Source organism: Lolium rigidum, chromosome 2, assembly GCF_022539505.1.
Source record: "Lolium rigidum isolate FL_2022 chromosome 2, APGP_CSIRO_Lrig_0.1, whole genome shotgun sequence".
NCBI classification, from domain to species: domain Eukaryota; kingdom Viridiplantae; phylum Streptophyta; class Magnoliopsida; order Poales; family Poaceae; genus Lolium; species Lolium rigidum.
Genome location: NC_061509.1, coordinates 62,824,855 through 62,845,660, shown reverse-complemented (window position 1 = coordinate 62,845,660; position 20,806 = coordinate 62,824,855). Strand labels below are relative to the sequence as shown.

The 20,806-nt window shown below is 42.0% G+C and overlaps 2 protein-coding genes and 1 non-coding gene across 3 annotated transcripts; 1 reads left to right on the top strand and 2 right to left on the bottom strand.

The window, feature by feature from the left end:
- Nucleotides 1–5,938: 5,938 nt before the first annotated feature.
- LOC124691843 (5'-deoxynucleotidase HDDC2-like) lies at nucleotides 5,939–8,899 on the bottom strand. Its single transcript, XM_047225119.1, has 8 exons — nucleotides 8,666–8,899; nucleotides 8,448–8,575; nucleotides 8,309–8,346; nucleotides 7,917–8,027; nucleotides 7,274–7,353; nucleotides 6,912–6,948; nucleotides 6,530–6,571; nucleotides 5,939–6,338 (listed from the first exon to the last, which is right to left on the bottom strand). Exons 1-8 carry the CDS (start codon nucleotides 8,882–8,884, stop codon nucleotides 6,277–6,279), a joined length of 717 nt encoding a protein of 238 aa, XP_047081075.1. The 5' UTR covers nucleotides 8,885–8,899; the 3' UTR covers nucleotides 5,939–6,276.
- A 2,176-nt stretch (nucleotides 8,900–11,075) lies between these two features.
- LOC124686587 (serine/threonine-protein kinase BLUS1-like) lies at nucleotides 11,076–16,088 on the bottom strand. Its single transcript, XM_047220513.1, has 15 exons — nucleotides 15,638–16,088; nucleotides 15,303–15,560; nucleotides 15,027–15,154; nucleotides 14,862–14,903; nucleotides 14,689–14,770; nucleotides 14,543–14,611; nucleotides 14,297–14,467; nucleotides 14,143–14,208; nucleotides 13,913–13,981; nucleotides 13,703–13,828; nucleotides 13,549–13,610; nucleotides 12,758–12,855; nucleotides 12,483–12,565; nucleotides 11,585–11,646; nucleotides 11,076–11,495 (listed from the first exon to the last, which is right to left on the bottom strand). The coding sequence occupies exons 1-15, from the start codon at nucleotides 15,857–15,859 to the stop codon at nucleotides 11,444–11,446; spliced, it is 1,590 nt and encodes a 529-aa protein (XP_047076469.1). The 5' UTR covers nucleotides 15,860–16,088; the 3' UTR covers nucleotides 11,076–11,443.
- Nucleotides 16,089–18,620: 2,532 nt separating this feature from the next.
- TRNAE-CUC lies at nucleotides 18,621–18,693 on the top strand. The gene has a single exon. It is a non-coding gene; the product is annotated as a tRNA-Glu (tRNA).
- The last annotated feature ends 2,113 nt before the right edge of the window (nucleotides 18,694–20,806 follow it).

The following is a 20,806-nucleotide window of genomic DNA, read 5'->3' as shown; positions in this document are numbered from 1 at the left end:
CCGGCGGTAGCAACCGCACCGGCACCGGCTCCGGCTCCGGCATCAGCTCCGATGCTAGCAATAACCCATGCACTAGCACCAAAGTCGGCACCGGCCGACACCCGATCCACTAAGTTGTGTTTATCCCCTTTTTATTTAGTGAAATTTGTTGAATTTTGGCAGATGAAGATGATGATTGTTCGTTTAAATTTGCATTAAGAGGAAGAGAGAATCAACATGGAGTGAGGATGAGGACAATGATTTGTACTTTACGTGGCGTCATCAAACATTTGTTGGGGATAAGTAACCATTCAAATAATTTTGGGAAGAGATCCATGACAACTCCAATCAAAGACCTAGTGGAGATGTTCGGTGCATGTCATTGATGATTAAGAGGTATCATGTTCTAGTAATGCGGTCTAATAGGAGGAAGTTTGCTTTAGATTATGACTAGTGGAGATGTTCGGTGGTTAATAAGTGTTTGATTGTACTAACAACTTGTATGACTATCAATTATCGGGTTTAGATGATACTATCAATTTGTATAACTATATATGCATTATAATCGGAAAACCAAATCTGATCCCGGGTGCATATGCACCCGGTATGTATAAAACATATTTTCAAACCGTAAAAAACTTAGAATTTTTTCTAGCATGTAGAGGGACATGTTCTATGTGTGCACGTACAGTTTCACATAAAACCAACAATTTTTATACCCTGTGTAAAAAGACAAATAATGTCTCAAAAAATAGACTATTTTAGCACCAAAGATTTGTCTTTTTTGCACAAGGCATGGAACATATCGGTTTTTGCTGAAACAACTTTGTAAGCATGTAACATGTCAAGGTATACACGAGAAATTTTATTTGTATTTTTCTAACATTTTTAAATATATTTAATATGGGTTTCAAATAAAGGGTGCATATGCACCCGGGTGTAGAAACACCCTGTCCGGATGAATATACTTATAGGCATTATAAATCTACTTATGTTATATGTTGTCATGTATTCATGTGCTCAAATTTGCAAATTATGTTGATTTTTTACGTCCCCTAAATTTTTGGGGTTCGATTCTACGACATAAAATTTAGAGGACTAAATATAGGAAGTTAAGTTATAGGGAGGCTTTTTGTCCTTTAAATTTTTGTACTTCAACTATAGATGCTCTTATAGGCTAGTAGCAACGCCAAAGTCCATATTTGAAGTAGGCTTTATCGCAACTATCAACTCCAAAAATCCCACCTCCAAGTTTTCTCAATAATTCGATAGTTACGATGCGATCCACCTTGGGTTTATTTGAAATGAATTGGATATCTGACTTTCGAATTATGGTCATCCCAGAGGTTGATAAAGCTTCAAACATAACTGTTAAGGACGCCCAGAATGACTATAAGGACATCCACATCACACACATTTTGCAAATCGAAAATGTTGATGCAAAGAAGCATGTGTGTGATGACTAGTGAGGCATGACCAAAACCGTGAGCTGACCCATATCAGCATCAGACGAAACTAATTAAACATTTTTGACGTATGTGTAATACCATTGACGATATAACCATGACATTATATATATGCCTCTTCAATCTTGATAAAAACTCTAGCTCTCCCTCTCCCACTCCGCTCTTTCCAATACGGATGCAGTGGGGCAGCGATAGTCGTTCTGATCATGCTCTCTCGCACCTCTCTGGCAAGTAGCAACCCCAAAGTCCATATTTGAAGTAGATTTTATCGAAACTAGCAACCCCAGAAGTCCCGGCCCCAAGATTTCTCAACAATTCATTATGATGTGATCCGCTTTGGGTTTCTTTTGAATTATCCAAATTAAATGTGTGATTCCTTATCTGTTGATGGCAAATTATCTATTTTTCAATATGACGATGATACAATCCTTTTTATGTAACATGATATAGAAAAAGTAAGAAACCTGAAGTTAATTATTTCAACGGTCGAGCGGTACTTTCCCGGCCCGAAGATAAACTTCCATAAGAATGAGTTGTTTTGTTTTGGCGAGGCTCAAGAAGATGCCACCATGTACGTTGAATTATTTGGTTGAGGGGAAAGGCCAATTTCTTATTACGTATTTAGGTATTTCAATTCACTATCAGAGACTTACAAATGCTGAATGGAAAATGGTGGAGGAGCGACTGCAAATTAGATTAAGTAGTTGGAAAGAAAAATTGCTATTCTTAGGAGGAATATTGGTTCATATCAATTCAGTACTAAGCAACATCATTCTTCCAACTTCCAAAAGGAGTCTTGAAAAGATTGAATTATTTCCAATCAAAATTCTTCTGGCAAGGTGATAGTGAAAAGAGGAAATATCGACTCGCTAAATTGAGTGTGGTCTGTCGCCCGAAAGATCAAGGTAGTCTTGGGAATCAAGGCCTTGAAGTCAAGAACAGAACCCTCCTCGGTAAATAGTTGTTCAAGCTACTTGTTGAGGGTGGGATTTGGCAAGCACTCTTTAGGAGAAAGTAGGTTAGTCCACATGTGTTGTCTCAGGTTTCTTGGAAACATAGGGACTCTCATTTATGGGCTGATCTTATGATGATGAACAAGTTCTTCTTCCCATATGTGTCTTTCTCTATTAGGTATGGATCATAGATTAGATTCTAGTACGATAAGTGGGTAGGCAATGCCACACTCCGAGAACAATATCCAGACTTAGACAATATTGTGCGACACACGAGTGATATGCTCGTTAAAATGTTGGAAACTTCCCCATCGAATGTGTCATTCAGAAGAAGTCTCATTGGCCCTAAACAAGCATCTTGAAATGACTTGTTACATCGTCTGGATTTGGTCCATTTGACGCAAGGATCCAATGTCTTTTGATGGAATCCTATTGAGAGTAGAATTTTTTTGGTGGCTTCTATGTATAATACTTTAATCCAACCTAATGTACCAGTTGATAATAAGAAGAAAATTTAGAAGATGAAAATCCCTCTTAAAACTAAGGTGTTTGCATGGTATCTTCATCGAGGGTTAATTCTGACCAAAGGTAACCTTGTAAAACACAATTGGCACGAAAGGAAAGTAAAACGTGTGTCTTTTGTCACCATGGAGAGACTATAAAAAACTTATTATTCTAGTGTAAATTTGCTAGATCTATATAACCAGCCATCCAGATAGTTTCTACCTTATACACATCACTTAGAGTTGTGCATATATTCAACAATTGGATCAATGGTGTGGATCCTAGCTTTAAGCTACTTATTAGGGCGGGAGTGATTGTTATTATTAGGTCGTTTTGGCTATGTAGAAATGATAAGGTTTTTAACAATAAAAATGGATGCAGGTCATCTACCGGTGCACAGCTGCGCTCTGTTTGTGGTTTCCTCTACAACATGTGAAGCATCGTGACCATGAAGATATCTACATGGTTGGAGGATACGATGAGGGGTATTTTTCCAACATGGATGGCAGCATGATCTGCAGATTGGCCCTACTGCTTTAGACTCTTTTGGTTTCATTCTTGAGTACTCATCAAGAACTTCAGTTTTATTTTTGTTTGTAATTTGTGGATTGATATGGTTGTGTGAATCTAATGTACGAGGCAGAGGCCGGTGTAATTCTTAAATTTTTTTAAGTAATAAAGCATCCATAAAAAATATCTCATTTTCGAATTAAGGTCATCATAGGTTGACAAAACATCAAACATAACTTTGTCCGCCTATGATAAACCCAAATGACACCCAAAATAACTCTAAGAACATCCACATCTGACACATTTAACACATAAAAAATGATGATGCAAATGAGTGTGTGATGACTAGAAAGGCACGAGCAAAAGCGTGAGCTGACCCAAATCGGCAACAAACAAAACTAAACAAAAAAAATTGACGTCTGTGTAATTTCTCCAACTCTAAAAAAAAACTAAATCTCCCTCTCTAACTCCACTCTTTCCAATATGGATGTAGTGGGGCAACCACAATCGTTGTGATATCACTCTCTCGCACCTCTCCGATGAGAGGGTGTGTCAGGCATGTGAGGGGAAAGAGGATTCTCGTCCTGTTCATTGAACAAATCTTATTTCTTATAATCTCAACAACGACATTTCACAAATGGTTCGTAAGTGACAAGATTAATCTGAAGTGACATTTCACCGATGTCTTAATTGACCCTGCCTATGCAATTTTGTGGCATCAATTTGTCGCAGATGTTAGCAAAGTGACATTTCACCTCCGCCGCTCATGAGTTAGTACTCTTTCATCTCCCCTATTAATCGTTGATTAGTCTCACATACATTTGTGTACCCCACTCTTTCACCTTAGTCCCATCGCAACACACATGAGAGCACGACCCTACTAGGGAAAAAAATTCTATGGGGATGGGCCGCAGCATCTTCCTCGTAGGGCCCCTTCTTGGATTGCGACACGTCATCTCCTGGCACCGATCTCGAAGCCCCCTCGTCTCCCCCCTCTCCCTTTGTACGACGTATCAGGCAGAATATGGTTGTACTCGTAGCGTTCACGTTCATGTACGTGTGAGCAAACGAGAAAACAGCACATCGGATCGGCCCCCCTCCCTCTACGGCGGTGAGTAGAGTCAAGAATCTATTCTAGTCGCGTGTTCTTCCCTGTCTTCTAACTATTCATAATCACCTCACGGCATCGCCGATCGTCGTGGAAGTGGCAACGACAGGCCACCGTATCCCCACCGCCGCCTTTCCTGGCTCCGTCGCGGCGTCGCCTCCTGTGGTGAATTGGTGGCGAGTTAGAACAAATAAGAACCAGATGAATTGATTGTCGCCTTGTCGTGGAAGATTGTTCAGCTGATGCTTGCATGCCTTCTCATCGCAACAGGGCATGAAGATGGGAACATGATTGTGGGAATCGAGCGAAAAGGAAGGACCATGTTGTACGCCGCCGGTAGCATCGTTGTAATGGACATAGGAGTTCTTGGCTCGTGATCAGCATCAACTCATGACTAGTGAATACAGGACCACATCTGCGGCAACGTCGGTGTACTGGATGGTGAAAGTCGGTGCCGGCGGCGGATGGTTTTCATGCGCCATGTTCTTCCGATCAACAATCATGTCCCTTATTTTTCGGCTTGCCGATACTCCAGCCGTATCTTTTTTCGTATTGGGTACAGCCGTACCGTGAAGAAGGCAGAAGGAAGATGAGGGGGCTTTGAGATCGGTGCCAGAAGATTACGTGTCACAATCCAAGGAGGGGCCCCATGAGGGAGATGGTGCGGCCCGTCCCCATATAATTTTTTTCCAGAACTAGTATTTATACTAAACTTTTATATTTTTATTACATATAACTTTATTGCACCGCAGTAGTGTACTTTATTATACATTTACAATATTATTATCAATTAATATACTTGTACGCAATTTAAAATATTTTTGTAATAACTTTTAGTTTATCTTTAGACACATTATCACTTTATCACTTACATAATTTTAGCTAAATTGAATACGCTACAACGTTAAAACAATAAAATATAGGATAAAATGTCATTTCTTGAGAAAATAATTTGTAACTCCTACACGAGTTATTCTGTATAGACGCGTTACATGTATGAGTGTGCGCGTGAGTGTTAATTTTAATTTCCTCAAGTGACTAGATATATCTGAAGAGCATATAATCTAACAAATATCTTGGCAGCTGTTTCTAGTACATGTATGGCTGTACTGATTGATCCTATCAATTCGCTTCGCCTTGGCTTTCTTTGAAATGGTTCAGGTATCTCACTTATTAATTATGGACTTATGGTCATCATAGGTTGTATCTGATTGATCCTGTCAATTCGCTGCTACTACATCGTGATCGTTGTTCCGTCCACCCACCTCGAACCACGAGTATCCAACCAGGACAAAGCTTAGCTTACCAACTGGTTTCAGCTCTCATTGGGTCAAGGTACCATATAATGAAATTTACCTATCATATGCCTAAATAATGAACCAGTCACAAATGATTGGAGTTGATACCAATAGTACATCATGGGTCTCAGATAGCGCTAGCAAATTATCGAAACAAGGAAACTCATGAGTTACAGTGTATTCGTGTCAATGAGTTAATTGATTTTACATCACAACAAGCAGGCTGGTCCTACAGCTTGGTGGTGGATTCAGGCAAGGCAGGACAGCTACAAGCGAAAAGCAACACCCTGAAGCAATACGGCTGGCTGATCTGGGGCTTTTAACGTTTGGAATTTCCGGTGAGTCTCAGGGCTAAGAAAGGCTCTGAAAGTGAAATTCGATACAGATTCGATGCCGACTGTTGTGTCTGAAAAAAGAAGCACCGATAGGGCTTGTGAGTTGTCATTTGATTAGTAACTTCACTTTCTTCTTGACGCGATCTCCGCTGCCCACGCTTTTCCAACATCTGTTTGAAATTTCCCTGCATATTAATTAAGAAATTAATCAGGGAAATAAGTGGAATTTTTCGTGGGCTTGTATCAGAATCCCGTGAGTGAAATACATTGAAAAATCTGTGCCAAAGTGTAAGAAGGAAGACATATCAATTATCAACTCCTAATAACATGAATTCAAGAGACGTTAAATTTCTGATCCCTATTTAGGAAGGCAAACCTGCTGTTGATTGGAAGAACTCTTCTAGGTCCCGTCCTTGCTCTGAAAAAATCCAGAACAAAACATATGTGTTAGCACACTACTATAAACAGAAGGAGCAGAAGGTTCTAGTGAGTTAGGCATGTATTCTGTACATACTTCACATACCCAGTGTATGTCACCTAATGCTCAGAATCGAAGATAAAATGCAGCAAAAAATCCGACACTTGCTACTCAAGCCACATTTCCTCGATGATTATTCAAAATCGAGAAGAGTACTAAGTTAAAGCCATTTAATAGTCTGTAGTTTGCGGGTATTGCACATGAGGAAAAACTAATGCTGACATGCAGAGTACAACAAACCATTCATGAACGACTGGGCACTGCATCAGTATGAGCTTACCTTTTTCGTACTCCAGTGCTTGAAGTATCATCTCAACCTGAAAACAGGACACAAAAGAAAACAAAATTTTAGTAACGGAAGAACGTTATATCAAAAGATAAATGTCACTAACTCCTAAGGTCCTATTTGATTGCTACATTGTGAACTGTGACCAAACTAAGTTAAAGTAACTTGAAGCTACAGCAATGCCAGTTCCAGTACAGGTTGTCATAACAGTAGCAACTACCTTCAAGAGCGGCATATTGCTTCTTGTCAACCCACTACCATTGAGTGTACCAGTGCATAACACTTGCAGGTACAATAGTAGAAAATGCAATGATTTATAAAGGATACAAATTACAAGTAGCTAGGCAAACTTATACCTTGTCAAAATCTTTGACAACCTTCGCTTCCAAAGTGGCATTGTCCTCGTACTCCATCCAAAGTTCACGAATTTCATCGGCTGAAAAGGAACAGCGTGAGACAACAGAATCTCCACTAGATATCAAAAGTACAAGTACAAGAACAGAGTAGAACGATGCGGAAAAAAATCAGTCTGCTCTTCAAGGATATCACTTTTTTTACCTCGTATTAGAACAGTTGAATAGAAATTACAAATGGTGAGTAGTTTTAAGTTACAAAACATTGCAACTTGCTACCGGTTTCATTGTCTGATTGCAGTAATGCACACCAATGTTCAATGGTAAACTACCCTATTTAAGAAACAGCGGCAACATGATAAATCTGGAATCTAGAGCAACAGACATCAGAAGCTGAATAGATATCACAGGCGTTTACAGGAATTGGGTACGAAAACAAATGAAATATGGCCGTATTTCATTCTCTTCCGCATAGAATTATTTATGCTCACTATGAAATTCCAGCAGTTTATACTTGGATCACAACGCAATGCATTCTTGGTAATGATCACATGATGAAATCTATGCTCTATCAATTGATAACGCAATGGAGCCAGCCTAAGGACTCTAGGCATTAGACGTTTTGCTTTTTAAAATATTAATTAACCTCTTGAACCTCCACCAAGCAACGCGCACATCTGGTCCAGAGCTTCCTTCTCCCTACGGTTCTTCTCTTCCTTGGGCACGCCATCAGCAGGGGTGATATCGCCAACAATAGCTGGACATTAAAAAGGATGGGATGAGTTAACCGAACCAGGCAGTGGGTTGATGAGAAATTCTTATGGCAGGTGCTTTGCGTCATGGAAAGGGCAGCACATTTGTAGTTATGTACCAGTGTACATGCTACTGATAATAAGCGATTCTAACCACAGGTACTTTACAAAATGGAAATTAGAATGCATTTACAGTTTTGTATCAAGCATTAACACCCTAATTCCAACATTCGCAGAGTTGCAAGCTGTTGATAACAAGGGAAGGATTCATCCGGGGGGGAATTACCTTCGGCTATGTCATGCACAATGGCCATCTTCACGCACCTGTAGAAGACGAAAACTTAGAAACACGATAGGAAACAGATGATGCTACAAGGAGGAGGGAGGGAATGGGTGGAGTTCCACACACGCGCGCACACACACACCTGTCGCGGTTGACGCCTGGTGGAAGGTCCGCGGCGACGAGCGCCATGACTCCCATCCGGTACATGTGGTCGGCCACGGACTCGGGCCCCTGCAACCCGCGCCTCACCCAGCCCGCCCTCTTCGTCGTCTACAGCCCATCCCATCACACGAGGTCAATCGACGATGCAAACGAAGCTAAAACGGTGGTGGAGCAGATGGGCAGGCAGGAGGCACTCACCTTGAGGCGGTAGCAGAGCGTGAGGAAGTCGATGGCGGAGGACGCCGAGGGCGCCGCGGGGGCCGCGCCGGGAGCCGGAGCGGAGGATGAGGACATGGCGGCGGCGAGGCGGGGGCGGAGGTGCCGCGCGCGGTGGTGGGAGGAGAGGAGCGGCGACCTGGACGCGGCGGCGGCGGCGGCGCAGAGGGAGGAGAGGGAAAGGGCCCGGGACCCGCCCATGGCTGGGGTTAAGTAGAGGGCGAGGCCGTGGGGAGCGGTGCGGTGGCCGTCCGGGAATGGCGGCGTGGAGGTGGTGGTGGTGGGCGTGGCGTGGCGAGGAGGGCCGCGAAATCAGCGCGTCGCGTGCTCGCGCCGGGTGGCCCAGATTGCGCGCTGATCCTCCGCACGAGTTTTGGGCTGCGGCACGGTCGTTTTCGCGCAGAACAACGCCGATGTGGCCCAACCTCAGGGATGTCACACGTTCAATTTTAAACCAGATGGTCTCGAACCATTTTACACTGGTTTCACACAGGGGACAGGATCCATGACAAACCTAAAAAACTAGTGGTCTAACATTTTACTCTTTCTTTTCCTTTCTGAAAAGCACAGCAAGCTCTCGTATTTTTGACGAAAATTTGCAATGGGTAAGTTTTAACTCAAGATTCATGTGCTACTATTTTCATGATATTACGCAACTTACAAATATGTTTTTCTGACGGTTTTGAAAGTGGGTGCAGTGAGAGCTAGAGGTGGACCAAGCCCGGGCAAACTACAAATTTATAGGTTTAAGGTGCTAATTATCTGGCAAATCATCACGAAAACACGCTCATATCTAAGGCAACATCCATCCGGCAAGCCCGGACATGTGTCCAGGCTGAAGGGATGTTGGGTCCGCCACTACTGAGAGCTATCATTATCTTTTTTTTCTTTTCTCGCATGGAATCCAAAGGGATTGGGCTTGCGGATAAGATTTTGGGCAGCTGTCCCTTGATCGGATGAAAATCATGCAATTATGTGTCTCACGGTCGTGGCATAGAAAAAATCGTGAATTTATCTAAGCGATGTCCATTGTATGTGAAAAGTGGGTTTTAGTGAGGATGCGCATAGGTATAGTTGTGCGTGCGTACGTGCGTGTTTGTGTCTTGTACTTTTACAAACACTCCGCATCTGATAGTGTGATGGGGGGTCGCCCACACTCCTCCGGCTCAATGGGGAGTTGAGTTTACTTTTGTAATTCTTCCTAACAAAATGGTTGTGGTGACTTGCTTAGTGATGGCCAACTTGTTCTTGCCACTGCCTATAGTGCTGTCATTTGCTTTTGGATTTCGTGCTCGACCCCTCCTACACGGATTGAGAAATGAATTTGCTTTTGGATGAAAACTTTGTCACGGCGAAGGTTATTACCAACCACTTCTTCCTCCTCCGATGAGTCTGCTCAAAAGTGTTATCCATCTTGGCTAAACCCCAAGCAACAAGGCAAGGTCTAGAGGGTTTTGGTTGGCCAATGGGGTCCAACGTGGTTGTGGTTGCCAAACCTCTGCCCCAAGGGTTTGGTTTGGCGGTGATGTGATGTATTATAGATCTAGTCAAAAGTTTTGACCTGACAACAACGGTAATGACCACGATGACACTTGCATATATTCCTCCTTCGAGGAATTTGTGAAAGATCTCAAAACCTCCATGCCCGACTCCGGTCCCAATTGTGTTTGGGGAGGATGATTGCTTAGCCGCTGCTCCGTGAGTATCGATGCCTCTGGTTGCATTTGCCGGGTGCTTGGGTTGTGTCTTAGGCCCAGTTGCTAGATGATTTTTCTCGTTGTCAAGGTTTTGCACAGTCCGTAATCCACCACTCTTGTTTTTTTTGGGTACTCTTTGGTCAAAACAAATGATACTCTTTGATAATTCCCCAAAAAATGAGAGGTGAAAACCTAGTTGTCGTATTGTCGATACACCCGACAATTGAAGGCCATGTTGTAGTATTAGGAGACAAGGATTAGGAATGTCCCCAACAAAGGATCCTCTCATCTTTGCGGACTGCGGCGTCTAACCACCGTCCATTGTTTTCCGAACAATTATGATGAGCTACCCAAGTTGAAGAAACTTCAAATTTCATGCACATTGTTTCGGAAAGCTACATCCATACAAAGTAAATCCTCCGTTCCAAAATTTAAGTCGTCCTTAGATTTCCCCGGATACATTTTGGAAGAGAGGGAGGGAGTACAATTTTCTTCTAAAGTTCAATCCATGCGGCATTGCATGGAAATGTGGAATAAGCATGAGCATACTTCCTTTCTGCTTTCAGCGTCACATCGAACAATGTGGCGTGGTACAATTTGGGTACTCTAAGAAAACAAAAGAAGGTAGTTCTCTTGCATGCTCTCGAGAGAACGGGGGAAATTATGCAGTCACAAGCTAATAAATACCATCTAGTTAAAGATCTAAGTATCTATTCTCCACTGTGAATACATCATACACCATCAACGGCGGCAGTGAACCGCTCGTAAAAATGACATATATATCTGAAATAAAAATGAAGCTACATCTGGAGAAGAGGCAGGCTGAACTAGGAATCTCTAATGAACTGACAAATGCTTCAAGAACATGCTCAGGTAAACTTGCTACGTTCTTATCATAGTAAGATCTACACAAGCTACAACTCTTCCCTAGCTACTATAACGTTACGCTTCTACAATGCTATGTTGATATTGTTGTGAACAGGTGCCACTGCTTCTTTTGCCTCCAGCCGACAAGATAAGGAGGCATAGTAAAGTTCAAATGCAAGCACTTCGGTTGATTGATCTAATTACCCTTTTCTTTAAGTCTGGCAATCTCCTCTTGGCTAAGATGGAGCCTATAAATGATATATAACAAGAATTAGGAAAGGTCATACAGAATAAGTTTTACTTCCACTCGAGAATAATATATAAGTTATAAACTTACTGCCTCTCTAAATTAGCAATTTGCTGGAGTAAATCTTTCACTGCTGGTGTAGATGCTTCATGCTGCCTCGTAAAAATAATGGTGTATGAGTAATCAGCAGAATGAATAACTGAAGAATTACATATGTGACACACATAACCTACGCGCACGGATTGATCTAGGGGGCGGGTGCACATGTGCCATGGTACTCGCTCCAAAAATAAATAAATAACTATGCATTATACATTGTATGTTTACACTAAGGCAAACTGAATAGCTTCTTAAAGCATATTTCAAATTTATTTCTTAGAATTATGATGACACTAAGGCCATATTAAACTATTTACAGTCTAACTTTGATAAATTTTAAACAAATATGTGGAATTTGTGAAGTTTATAATCAGAATTGATCAATTTTGCACCTAAAGTGTGCACACCCTACTGTGTAGTCCTAAATCCCCCAGGATGACCATAAGTGAAGCAATGGCATAAAAATGTACAAAGATGTTTCAGTTCCAAAATATGGGCCCAGATTATCATCTTGGCAATGCAGAAGGGCCAGATTATAAAGTTGCAGGAGTAAGATTCTAAAGTGTGAAAACTAAGATATGAAGTAGACAGTTCATCCAGAGTAGCTACGATAAAGAGAAAGTAATTGATTTATTTTAAGGAAGTTAATGATAGGTAACTAAAAAGAATATGAAAAAAAATCTTTGTGTGATAGGGCAACTAAGACCACATAGTAAGTAGCACCGTGAGAATGCACAATAAACAATAAATTGTATAGATATTATTTCAAGAAAATATACCATACAGTGAATTTAGCAAATAAAGATTAATGACAGTGCCAACCAAAGTCAGTTTATATAGCTAACAACCATCTAATTATCTACACAAATTTGTATAAAAAGAATCATACCATTTCTTCTGTTGTTACTTTAAAACGACCCTTTTGAATGGCAGATTTTCCGAGATATTCATCAACACCCGTAGCGTTAGAAACTGCACAGAATAAATAGTTCTTACTTATATGGTATATGCCAGCTTGAAAAAAATAGAAAACTAAATAATGCATAAATGAAAAGGTATAACAAAATTAGCAATGAATTAGAATGTAATAAAATCTTGAGTTAAAATGGTGTTTGCACATCCTATTTATAACCAATTGGAGAGTAAATAGGTTCATGAACATGCCTGCTCTTAGAAGTTGTCTTGCGGGAACTTTTGACTGCTTTTCAAATGACTCATGGCGCACAAGGCCGTTAGAGGCACCATTCTCAAGTTGTTTCGCACTGGTAGAAAACCCTAAGGTCAGAACAAAAATTTATGTGCAATCTTATGCTTTTGTTCTATTAAAACTGATGAAGGGCATATGCACACATAAAGTAGAATTAGATGATCAAGTTCATGCATTAAAAAAATAAAATCAATATATGTAATAGCATTATATGATCAAGTTCTTTTATTATAAATAAATAACATAAATGAATTATTATGAGGCAGATTGCCTACATGAACCATTTGTTGTTTGTATACAAATCCAACTAGCATAACAAATACAAGAGTACTCGGACATACTTATTTACTAGTATAAATATATTATTATTGCTATGAGTGTATGCTGACCTCTCACGGCGCTACTTACTATGCATGTTTGGCACAAAAAGAGATTAGTATCAATGAACATGAAATTAAGTAGAAGAACTCACTTTTGATCTAAAGGTAGTAATGAAAGAAAAAATATGTCTAACACTAAAAAATATCTTCCCTCCATTCATAAACATGTTGCGTATTTTCCAAGAATCAATTATATGTGTATTTCACAAATCGAGACCAATATGTCCATATTTCACATGCAAAAGTACGTTCTTATGGCTTTACACGCAATTTACGATCAAAAATCGAACTTGGATAATCAAATACACCATATATTTTGCAACGAAGGGAATGTGATTATATTGAGAAATTAAGTTAAACATCCCAACCTTTCAGGTATCGGGATTGGAGCTGTTGAGGTTGAATTTTCTGCCATTTCATTACCTACAATCTGAATGAAGAATGTTACATGTTAATTAAGTTGTAGTATTATAAAAAAATCCATGTTAACTATATGCTACTATATACGAAGACAATATTTACCTTCTCGTCACCATTTGAATGATTCTGTGGATGAACATCTTGGAGCGGAACAGTTTCGTCCACGGTATCAAGTTCGAATAGAAAACGCAGGTACTCCTCTTCGTCACTGTCATTTTCTTCTGAGTACTAGAAATGAAACATAAATATATTTTTGTTAAATTAAAGGTGGAAAAGGATCTTGTAATTAAAAAATCATAATTCAATTCATACCAATTTAGCCTGTGCTTTTAAGTCTTCGATATCAAAGTCCCAGTGACTAACACCTCTCCAATACTCGTCCTGTTCACAAATTTGAGAACAAAATAAATCCTATAATTATAGGATGGCACATTCAAAATACTACCATAATTAGGATTTATTAGAGCCCCAAATGAAGATCACTACAAACGTGATTTTTTACTAATCTTGGCTATATAATTATTATTTTTAGAAATACAAACATTTGATGTCTTCTCTTTGAGTTTATCATTCTGCTTCTTCTCTGCTTGCAACTTTGCTTCATTTTCCTGCTCAAAAAAATTGACACCGTATTACACTATATATGCATTCATATTATAAAGTGGTAAATAGAGAAGGGAAATGAAAGTTCCATACCTTTATAGTTTGCATCCGAGCAACCAAAGATGGCACTTTATTTAGCATGCATTTTACATAATTATCCTCGGACTTGACTTTTTTGAAAAAAGGAAGTTCTAGTAACATTTGGGCAGTTGGCCTCTTGGATGGATCTTTTATTAAACATGCACCAATCATTCGCTTAAAAGCCTACAGAGTAATAGAAATGAATTAGTGTAGGCACACATATATATGTGTGTGGGGGGAGACTCATATCAAGATTACGTTTGAAAACTTCTTATCCTTGGTGTTATGAAGCGAAGGAGGAGCATGCTGCAACGTCATGAGAAACACCTACATGTCACCTCGTCAGTTCCTTCTCACAAAAATAATATAATAGTGTAAAATATATACAGGTATAACTACTATACCTTTGCTGGAGGTTGACTAGAAAAAGGAGCATGGCCATTAGCAAGTTCTAGTGCAGTAATTCCGAAAGACCAAATATCTGCCCTGTGTGATTGTTATTTGTATGTTCAGTTTTTTTTTTTTATCAAAACGTACTCAACTTAAGATTATATAAAAGTAAGATAAGTAAATATACTTGAAATCGTATTCCTTTTGCTCCATCACTTCGGGTGCCATCCTTAAATAAGAAACAGAACAGTAAATTAGTCGAATGCGCTGCCCCATACATGACAACTGAATAATCCAACATTTGCGATGTGCTAAAACTGTTGCAGTACACTTGTTTGTGAATTGTGATTACCAGCAAGGCGTTCCGACAAGCGTGTGCCTTTTGCCGTTCCTGTTGATCATGGAGTCGTAAACACTAGCACTGATTCCAAAATCTCCAAGCTTCACTCCTTTGTACTGATCAAGCAGTATGTTTCCGGCCTGTGTTTATGTGGCAAACATGGAAGCATTCTCTGTAAGTTTGAACAAGCAAAATTCTGACAAGCAGAAGACAGAGTTCTGAAATTCAGTAGTACAAAAATTCTGACAACAAGAGCATTTCCTTTTCGTCCAAAAACAAAAACATTACCTTGACATCCCGGTGTATGTGGCCTTTGGCGTGCAGGTACTCCAAGCCTCTCAAGGTCTCGCGGAGCACGAAGGCTATGAACCTCTCCTCCTCGAACCCTTTGGGGAAGGAGGATTTGAGGAGGTGGAAGCAGGATCCCCCGGCCATGTAGGGCATGACGATCCAGAGGTTGGCGTCTACCAAGAACGTGCAGTAGGCGCCGAGGAGGTTGGGGTGATCCGTCAAGATCATGGTCTTGACCTCCTCCGTGGCATTGTTCTAAGCAGGACGTGATGGATATAAGGATCGTGAAATGGGGAATTGATCGATTGATTTGACTGGGGGACGTCACCTACCACGTCGGCCTCTGACCGGAGCGTCATGTTCATGATCTTGATGGCGACGACCTCGCCGCCGAGCGGGAGGCATCGCGCGCGGCGCACGACGGCCGTGGCGCCGTCGCCGACGGGCTCGAGCAGCTCGTAGTCCTCCGCGTGGATGGGGAACTCCCCCTTCCTCGACCTCGGCGAGCACCCCCCTCCTCCTCCCCGCTGCTTCGACTTCTCCCTCGACCCCATCGCGCCGCTAGCTCGATCGATCAGGCGAAAACCACGATACGGAATTCGATCGACGAACCCTACCTAGATCAGCTAATTTGGCTCCCTGACGTCTCGTGGATCAGACGGGGTCGGTCGACGATCCATGGTTAAAGGAAATCACAGACGAATCTTCTCTCTGTGTCTGTGATCGATGCGCTTTCTCGTGAGGGAGAAAAGGAAGGAGGCTATGGTATGGTTGGCCTGTGGAGGGAAGAACACGGGCGGAGGGCGGCGTCGCGAGGCCAGCGATATTTATACGGGATCCGGATCTCATGCACGGGCTTCGCTTTTGATTCCTTTTCTGTTTCCGTGAAAAAGGTTTCGGACTCAATCGATCACGAAGCCTCTCTTGGTTTGGTCGACCGTGAGGAGAAAAAGTGGACGATAGATGCAGTGAACGGAGGGATCATTTGCCGTGGCAAAACCGTGAGCACCAAAGAAGAACGTTCGTGCATATTGCTAAAGAGGAAAGACTCGAAATGAGATTTTAAATTAACGGAAAGTCATCAACCTTCTAGAATTACAACTTACATAATGAAATGCCAGCTTTATTACATAAAAAGAACACAACAACAACAACCGAGTACCACCAGGGACGGAGACAGGGGGGGCGAGGGGGTGGGGGTGGGGGCAGCCCCCCGCTCATGATTTTCCTTTGAACACAAGTCATGGCTGCTCCTTATTTGTGTAATTTTAGCTAGTTCTGCCCCCTCATATTAAGATTATCCCCCTTATACTTCATTCCTGGCTCCATCCCTGAGTACCACAAAGGGAAAAGGATACAAGCAAGACTAGACAAAGCACTGGACTAAAGGAGATTGCTTGATCTCGGTGAAGGAGAGTCGTCTTCTATTGCATGTAAGCATCGTCGAAGCTGCCTTCACCAACAAACCTCCACCGCATCAACACCGCCACCCACCAGGATCTACATCAGACATGCAGCCTAGCAATACTCGAGAAGCCAGAGGAAGGGGATTCAAACAACGCTTCCAAGAAGGGAAAACGAAACCCATCTAAGGACATACAAAGGTTTCGCCAAATCCTAGCCTCCAACCAAAGAACTCGACCTAGTCATCGACTAAACAGCCCATGTCAACCAACGACATAAAGAAAAATCATCGGTGTCTCCTCGGGTCTAACGACACCCGGAATGCCCCAAGGTTGCGGGACAGCCATATCAGAACGATGCATTGCAAGAAGGCGACTCAACATCCACCGCCTAGAATCGTCTAGACATGTATCATCCCTACATCATGTTCCTTTGTATGTCATGTCCTTTCCGTAACACCGTTCAAACTTTCAATATAAGTCGGGCCCTTCTGAGGGTATTGTTTTAAAAATAATCATTTATACATAATCTAGAATTAGTAGTCGTTACACGTGGTTTCTAAAACGCATGAATAGAAAAATCGTAGGAATAGAATGTCATATACATGTTAAATTCTTTAAGATTTGAAAACACATGAATGTATGTCACATGATGTTTGCAACCTTGCAGAGAAACCACAATAATTTTTCTAAGGGTTGTATGTATACCATACCCAAGACATATCACATAAACAAAGTAAAATTTTCATGAGGTTGAATCTAAGGATTCTCCTTCATGGTAGGATTCGCACGGCTGATAGGCCGGTGGGTAGGGCATGGCCTCATGATCCCTCTTTGTTTGCGGCATCCCACTCTTCTACCAATGATTGGTAGGTGGCCATGCTCATGGGGGTGGACAAAAAGGTCCAACGTACCCGGAGTGGAAGATTGCACTACATTATCTGAAATGTTTGGAAGGAAAGGAATAGGAGGATCTTCAATGGCATGAATCTAACTTTAGCTTTTCCATGATTGTAAGAATTATGAATGTTTGATACTTTGTTTTAAATAAATGTGTGCATCTATTGATGCAGAGGCCGGGGGCAAGACTCCGATATCTAAAAAAAATTGCACAAGTCTAACTGTCGTTGATGTCACGCATATCACCCACGAGGATATAAGACAACCAAATTTAGCTTTTAGCAGCGTTGCATAGGAGCCTCCTCCTCCCCCCACCCCCGGACTGAGTTTCGGCCTTTCTGTAATTGGGGGTTTTCCTTGTAAGTAAAAAACAATGGCCCTCTCTGTATAGTTTACCTATGAAATTGCATACAAAGAAGGTCATAGGAAATATTCCTATGGTTTTAAGTCCTATTTACCGAACAAGCTTGAAAGAAAAACTAACTAAGAAATAAATCCTCCAAAATACCTTTGGAATTTCTTTGAACCAAACTAGCCATACTACTAACGATGCAAACTTCACCGCATGCACTTGACCCATTTCTTCTATTTCGTAATATAGTAAAATCAAATGAGCAGTGCATTTTTAGATCACATAACCTCTTGCCATTGGCAGCTGATATTAATAAGATGCCAGAAAAGTATCGAGCAGTAGCTCTCGCAACTGCACTAACTCCAGCATCCTCCATCGGGTACGTGTACATGATACTATGATAGTATCACGCGTCGATCCTAGAGCAAAAAACACAACACATGAGCAAGTTGGTAAGTGCATTTCTATGGTTCGGCTTGAATAAGATCTCGTTTGGAAAGTTTGGCCAACCATTTCGGAAGCGCTTTCGGCGCCCTACACCTAAACAAAATTTGCTAGGGGTTTGAGGCCACCGTGGCCATAGAGTTGGCATGGACGACGCCGGCCGGATACATAGAACTTTTGGGTGAAATAAGATAATTTCACGAAATGAACATCAAATCCGTCGTAGTCTAGGTGGTTAGGATACTCGGCTCTCACCCGAGAGACCCGGGTTCAAGTCCCGGCGACGGAACTTTTTTATTTCCATTTCCACTACATTCAGGTACGTACAGAAGACACTTGCCTTTTTTTCCGTTCTGAAAAAGAAACTTTTTTTGAGGCAAGATGAGATTATGGATTTCCATACCGAAACGGTGTCACCGCCAAAACGGAAGCAGCCGAGCCATCTTCCCGGTGTCGTCACGCACGGCGCGGCCGCCGCAGCCAAACTCTTGGTCGTGGATCCGTGCATCACATGTGCGGTTGTCACGAGGCAGATCTGATCCCGTTCAGCAGAGCGCTGGTTTGATGCGGAAAGACCAACATACAGGTACAAGCTAAGTTACACGTACGTACAAACTACAAACATACGAGTCTCATGATCTCATCACACTTGACATAGAGCCATAGAGGGGAGAACCAACCTGAGGTTGGGTGGTTAGGTGGGTGGTTGATCTCACGTCACTGGAGTTCAAACCCTGCGTTTGACATCCGTGTGTCTCATAAAGGCGGAATATTCATTCGAGTGGGAGGCGACGTTCCCGTCGACAGCGAGGCGCCTGTGGTGACTTCGTCAATTTCAAGATCCAATCCGCCGGCTCAGTCTTCTGGAGGTGCTCATAGGGGTAGGGTGTGCGTGTGTGCGTTCATAGGGGTGAGTGTATGCGCGTGTATGTGAGCGTCTGCGTTTGTACTGTGTTTCTCAAAAAAAAAAATAGAGCCATAGAGGGGCCGGGAGTCGTTTGCAGAATCCATCAATTTTTTTTTCAGAATCGACATCTCTTTATTGCTCGATTATAAAGTTTACATGAATTGAAAGATTAACATGAGGTTGTAAGAGCCAAACTTGACGACCGATTTCTCTGTTTATAGAACTGCGAGCTAGTCTCCATTGGAGCATCTCCATTCATGCCTGAAATGTGCCGTCGTGAACAAACACGCTGTTGCCACACATATGTGCTGAAGGTTCAAATCTTGTGCCAAATCAAGTGCTTCACGGCAGGCTAATGCCTCTAGAGTAGCAGGTAAAAATGATCCTGGTAGAGTAAGAGCCGAAGCACCAAGAAAAAACTCCTCTGCATTGCAGCAGACCACAGCTAGTGCTCCACCATCTCCAGTTTTGGCCACTGCTGCGTCCGCATTGAGCTTCACGAATCCCATTGATGGAGGCAACCATTTCGGCGACGCTGCTTGAAGCTTCTTCCTCTGCCCAGGAACAGGAGTATGTGCCAGTTCGTCGAGAAATCTTCTAACAAACATGTAAGTGGATAGGGGGCTTTGATGATCCCCATCATGGATCAGTCGACGTTGAGCGTACCAGATGGACCAAAGGGTCACATCCATCTCCACAAAAGCCACATGATCAAGTGACTCCATCATAGAGAATAACCACAACTTGGCGGAAGGCTCCGTTGTCATGCACATATGTTGAGTAGTGTCCGCATTCAACAACGCCCACACGCAACGCGACATCGTACAATCAATCAAAGAGTGCCGCCACAAGTCTTCAGCACCACATATTGAACACGAGCTTGATTCAGCCATGTGACGATGATGATGTACATCGCCTGTCGATAGTGATTGTCGAGCCAATTGCCATAAGAACAGTCGTAACTTGGAGGGAACATGGACTCGCCAAAGTTTCAGCCACAACTTCTCCTCCTCTATTTGATTCGATCCAGCAATGCGCTCTTCTAGCCAATCCTCGCGACTTTGCTTTGTATGAACCAAGATACGGTATACTGACCGGATAGATAGTATACCCGAGCAGTCATAGTGTCATGCCCAAATGTCCTCATGCCTTGGAGTACTTAAAGGGATTTTATAAATTTGTTCCACATCCATCCAAAGAAAATACTTATTCAGAACCTCCCTCCTCCATGACATAGTCACCTGATCAATAAAATGACTCACGTGAATTGGAGGATCGTTCTTCTTGCATGCTATTGGCCTCATCATGTGATCTCTTGGGATCCAATTCTGGTTCCAAGCACCGGTATTCTCTCCTGTACCGATTTTTCTGATCAGCCCCTGTCTCATAGCATCCCTTCCCTCAATCAAAGCTCAGCACATTTGCGAAGGATGTGCACCTAAAGATGCCTTGAGAAAATCTGAATTTGGGAAGTAGACAGCCTTAAGAATTCTAG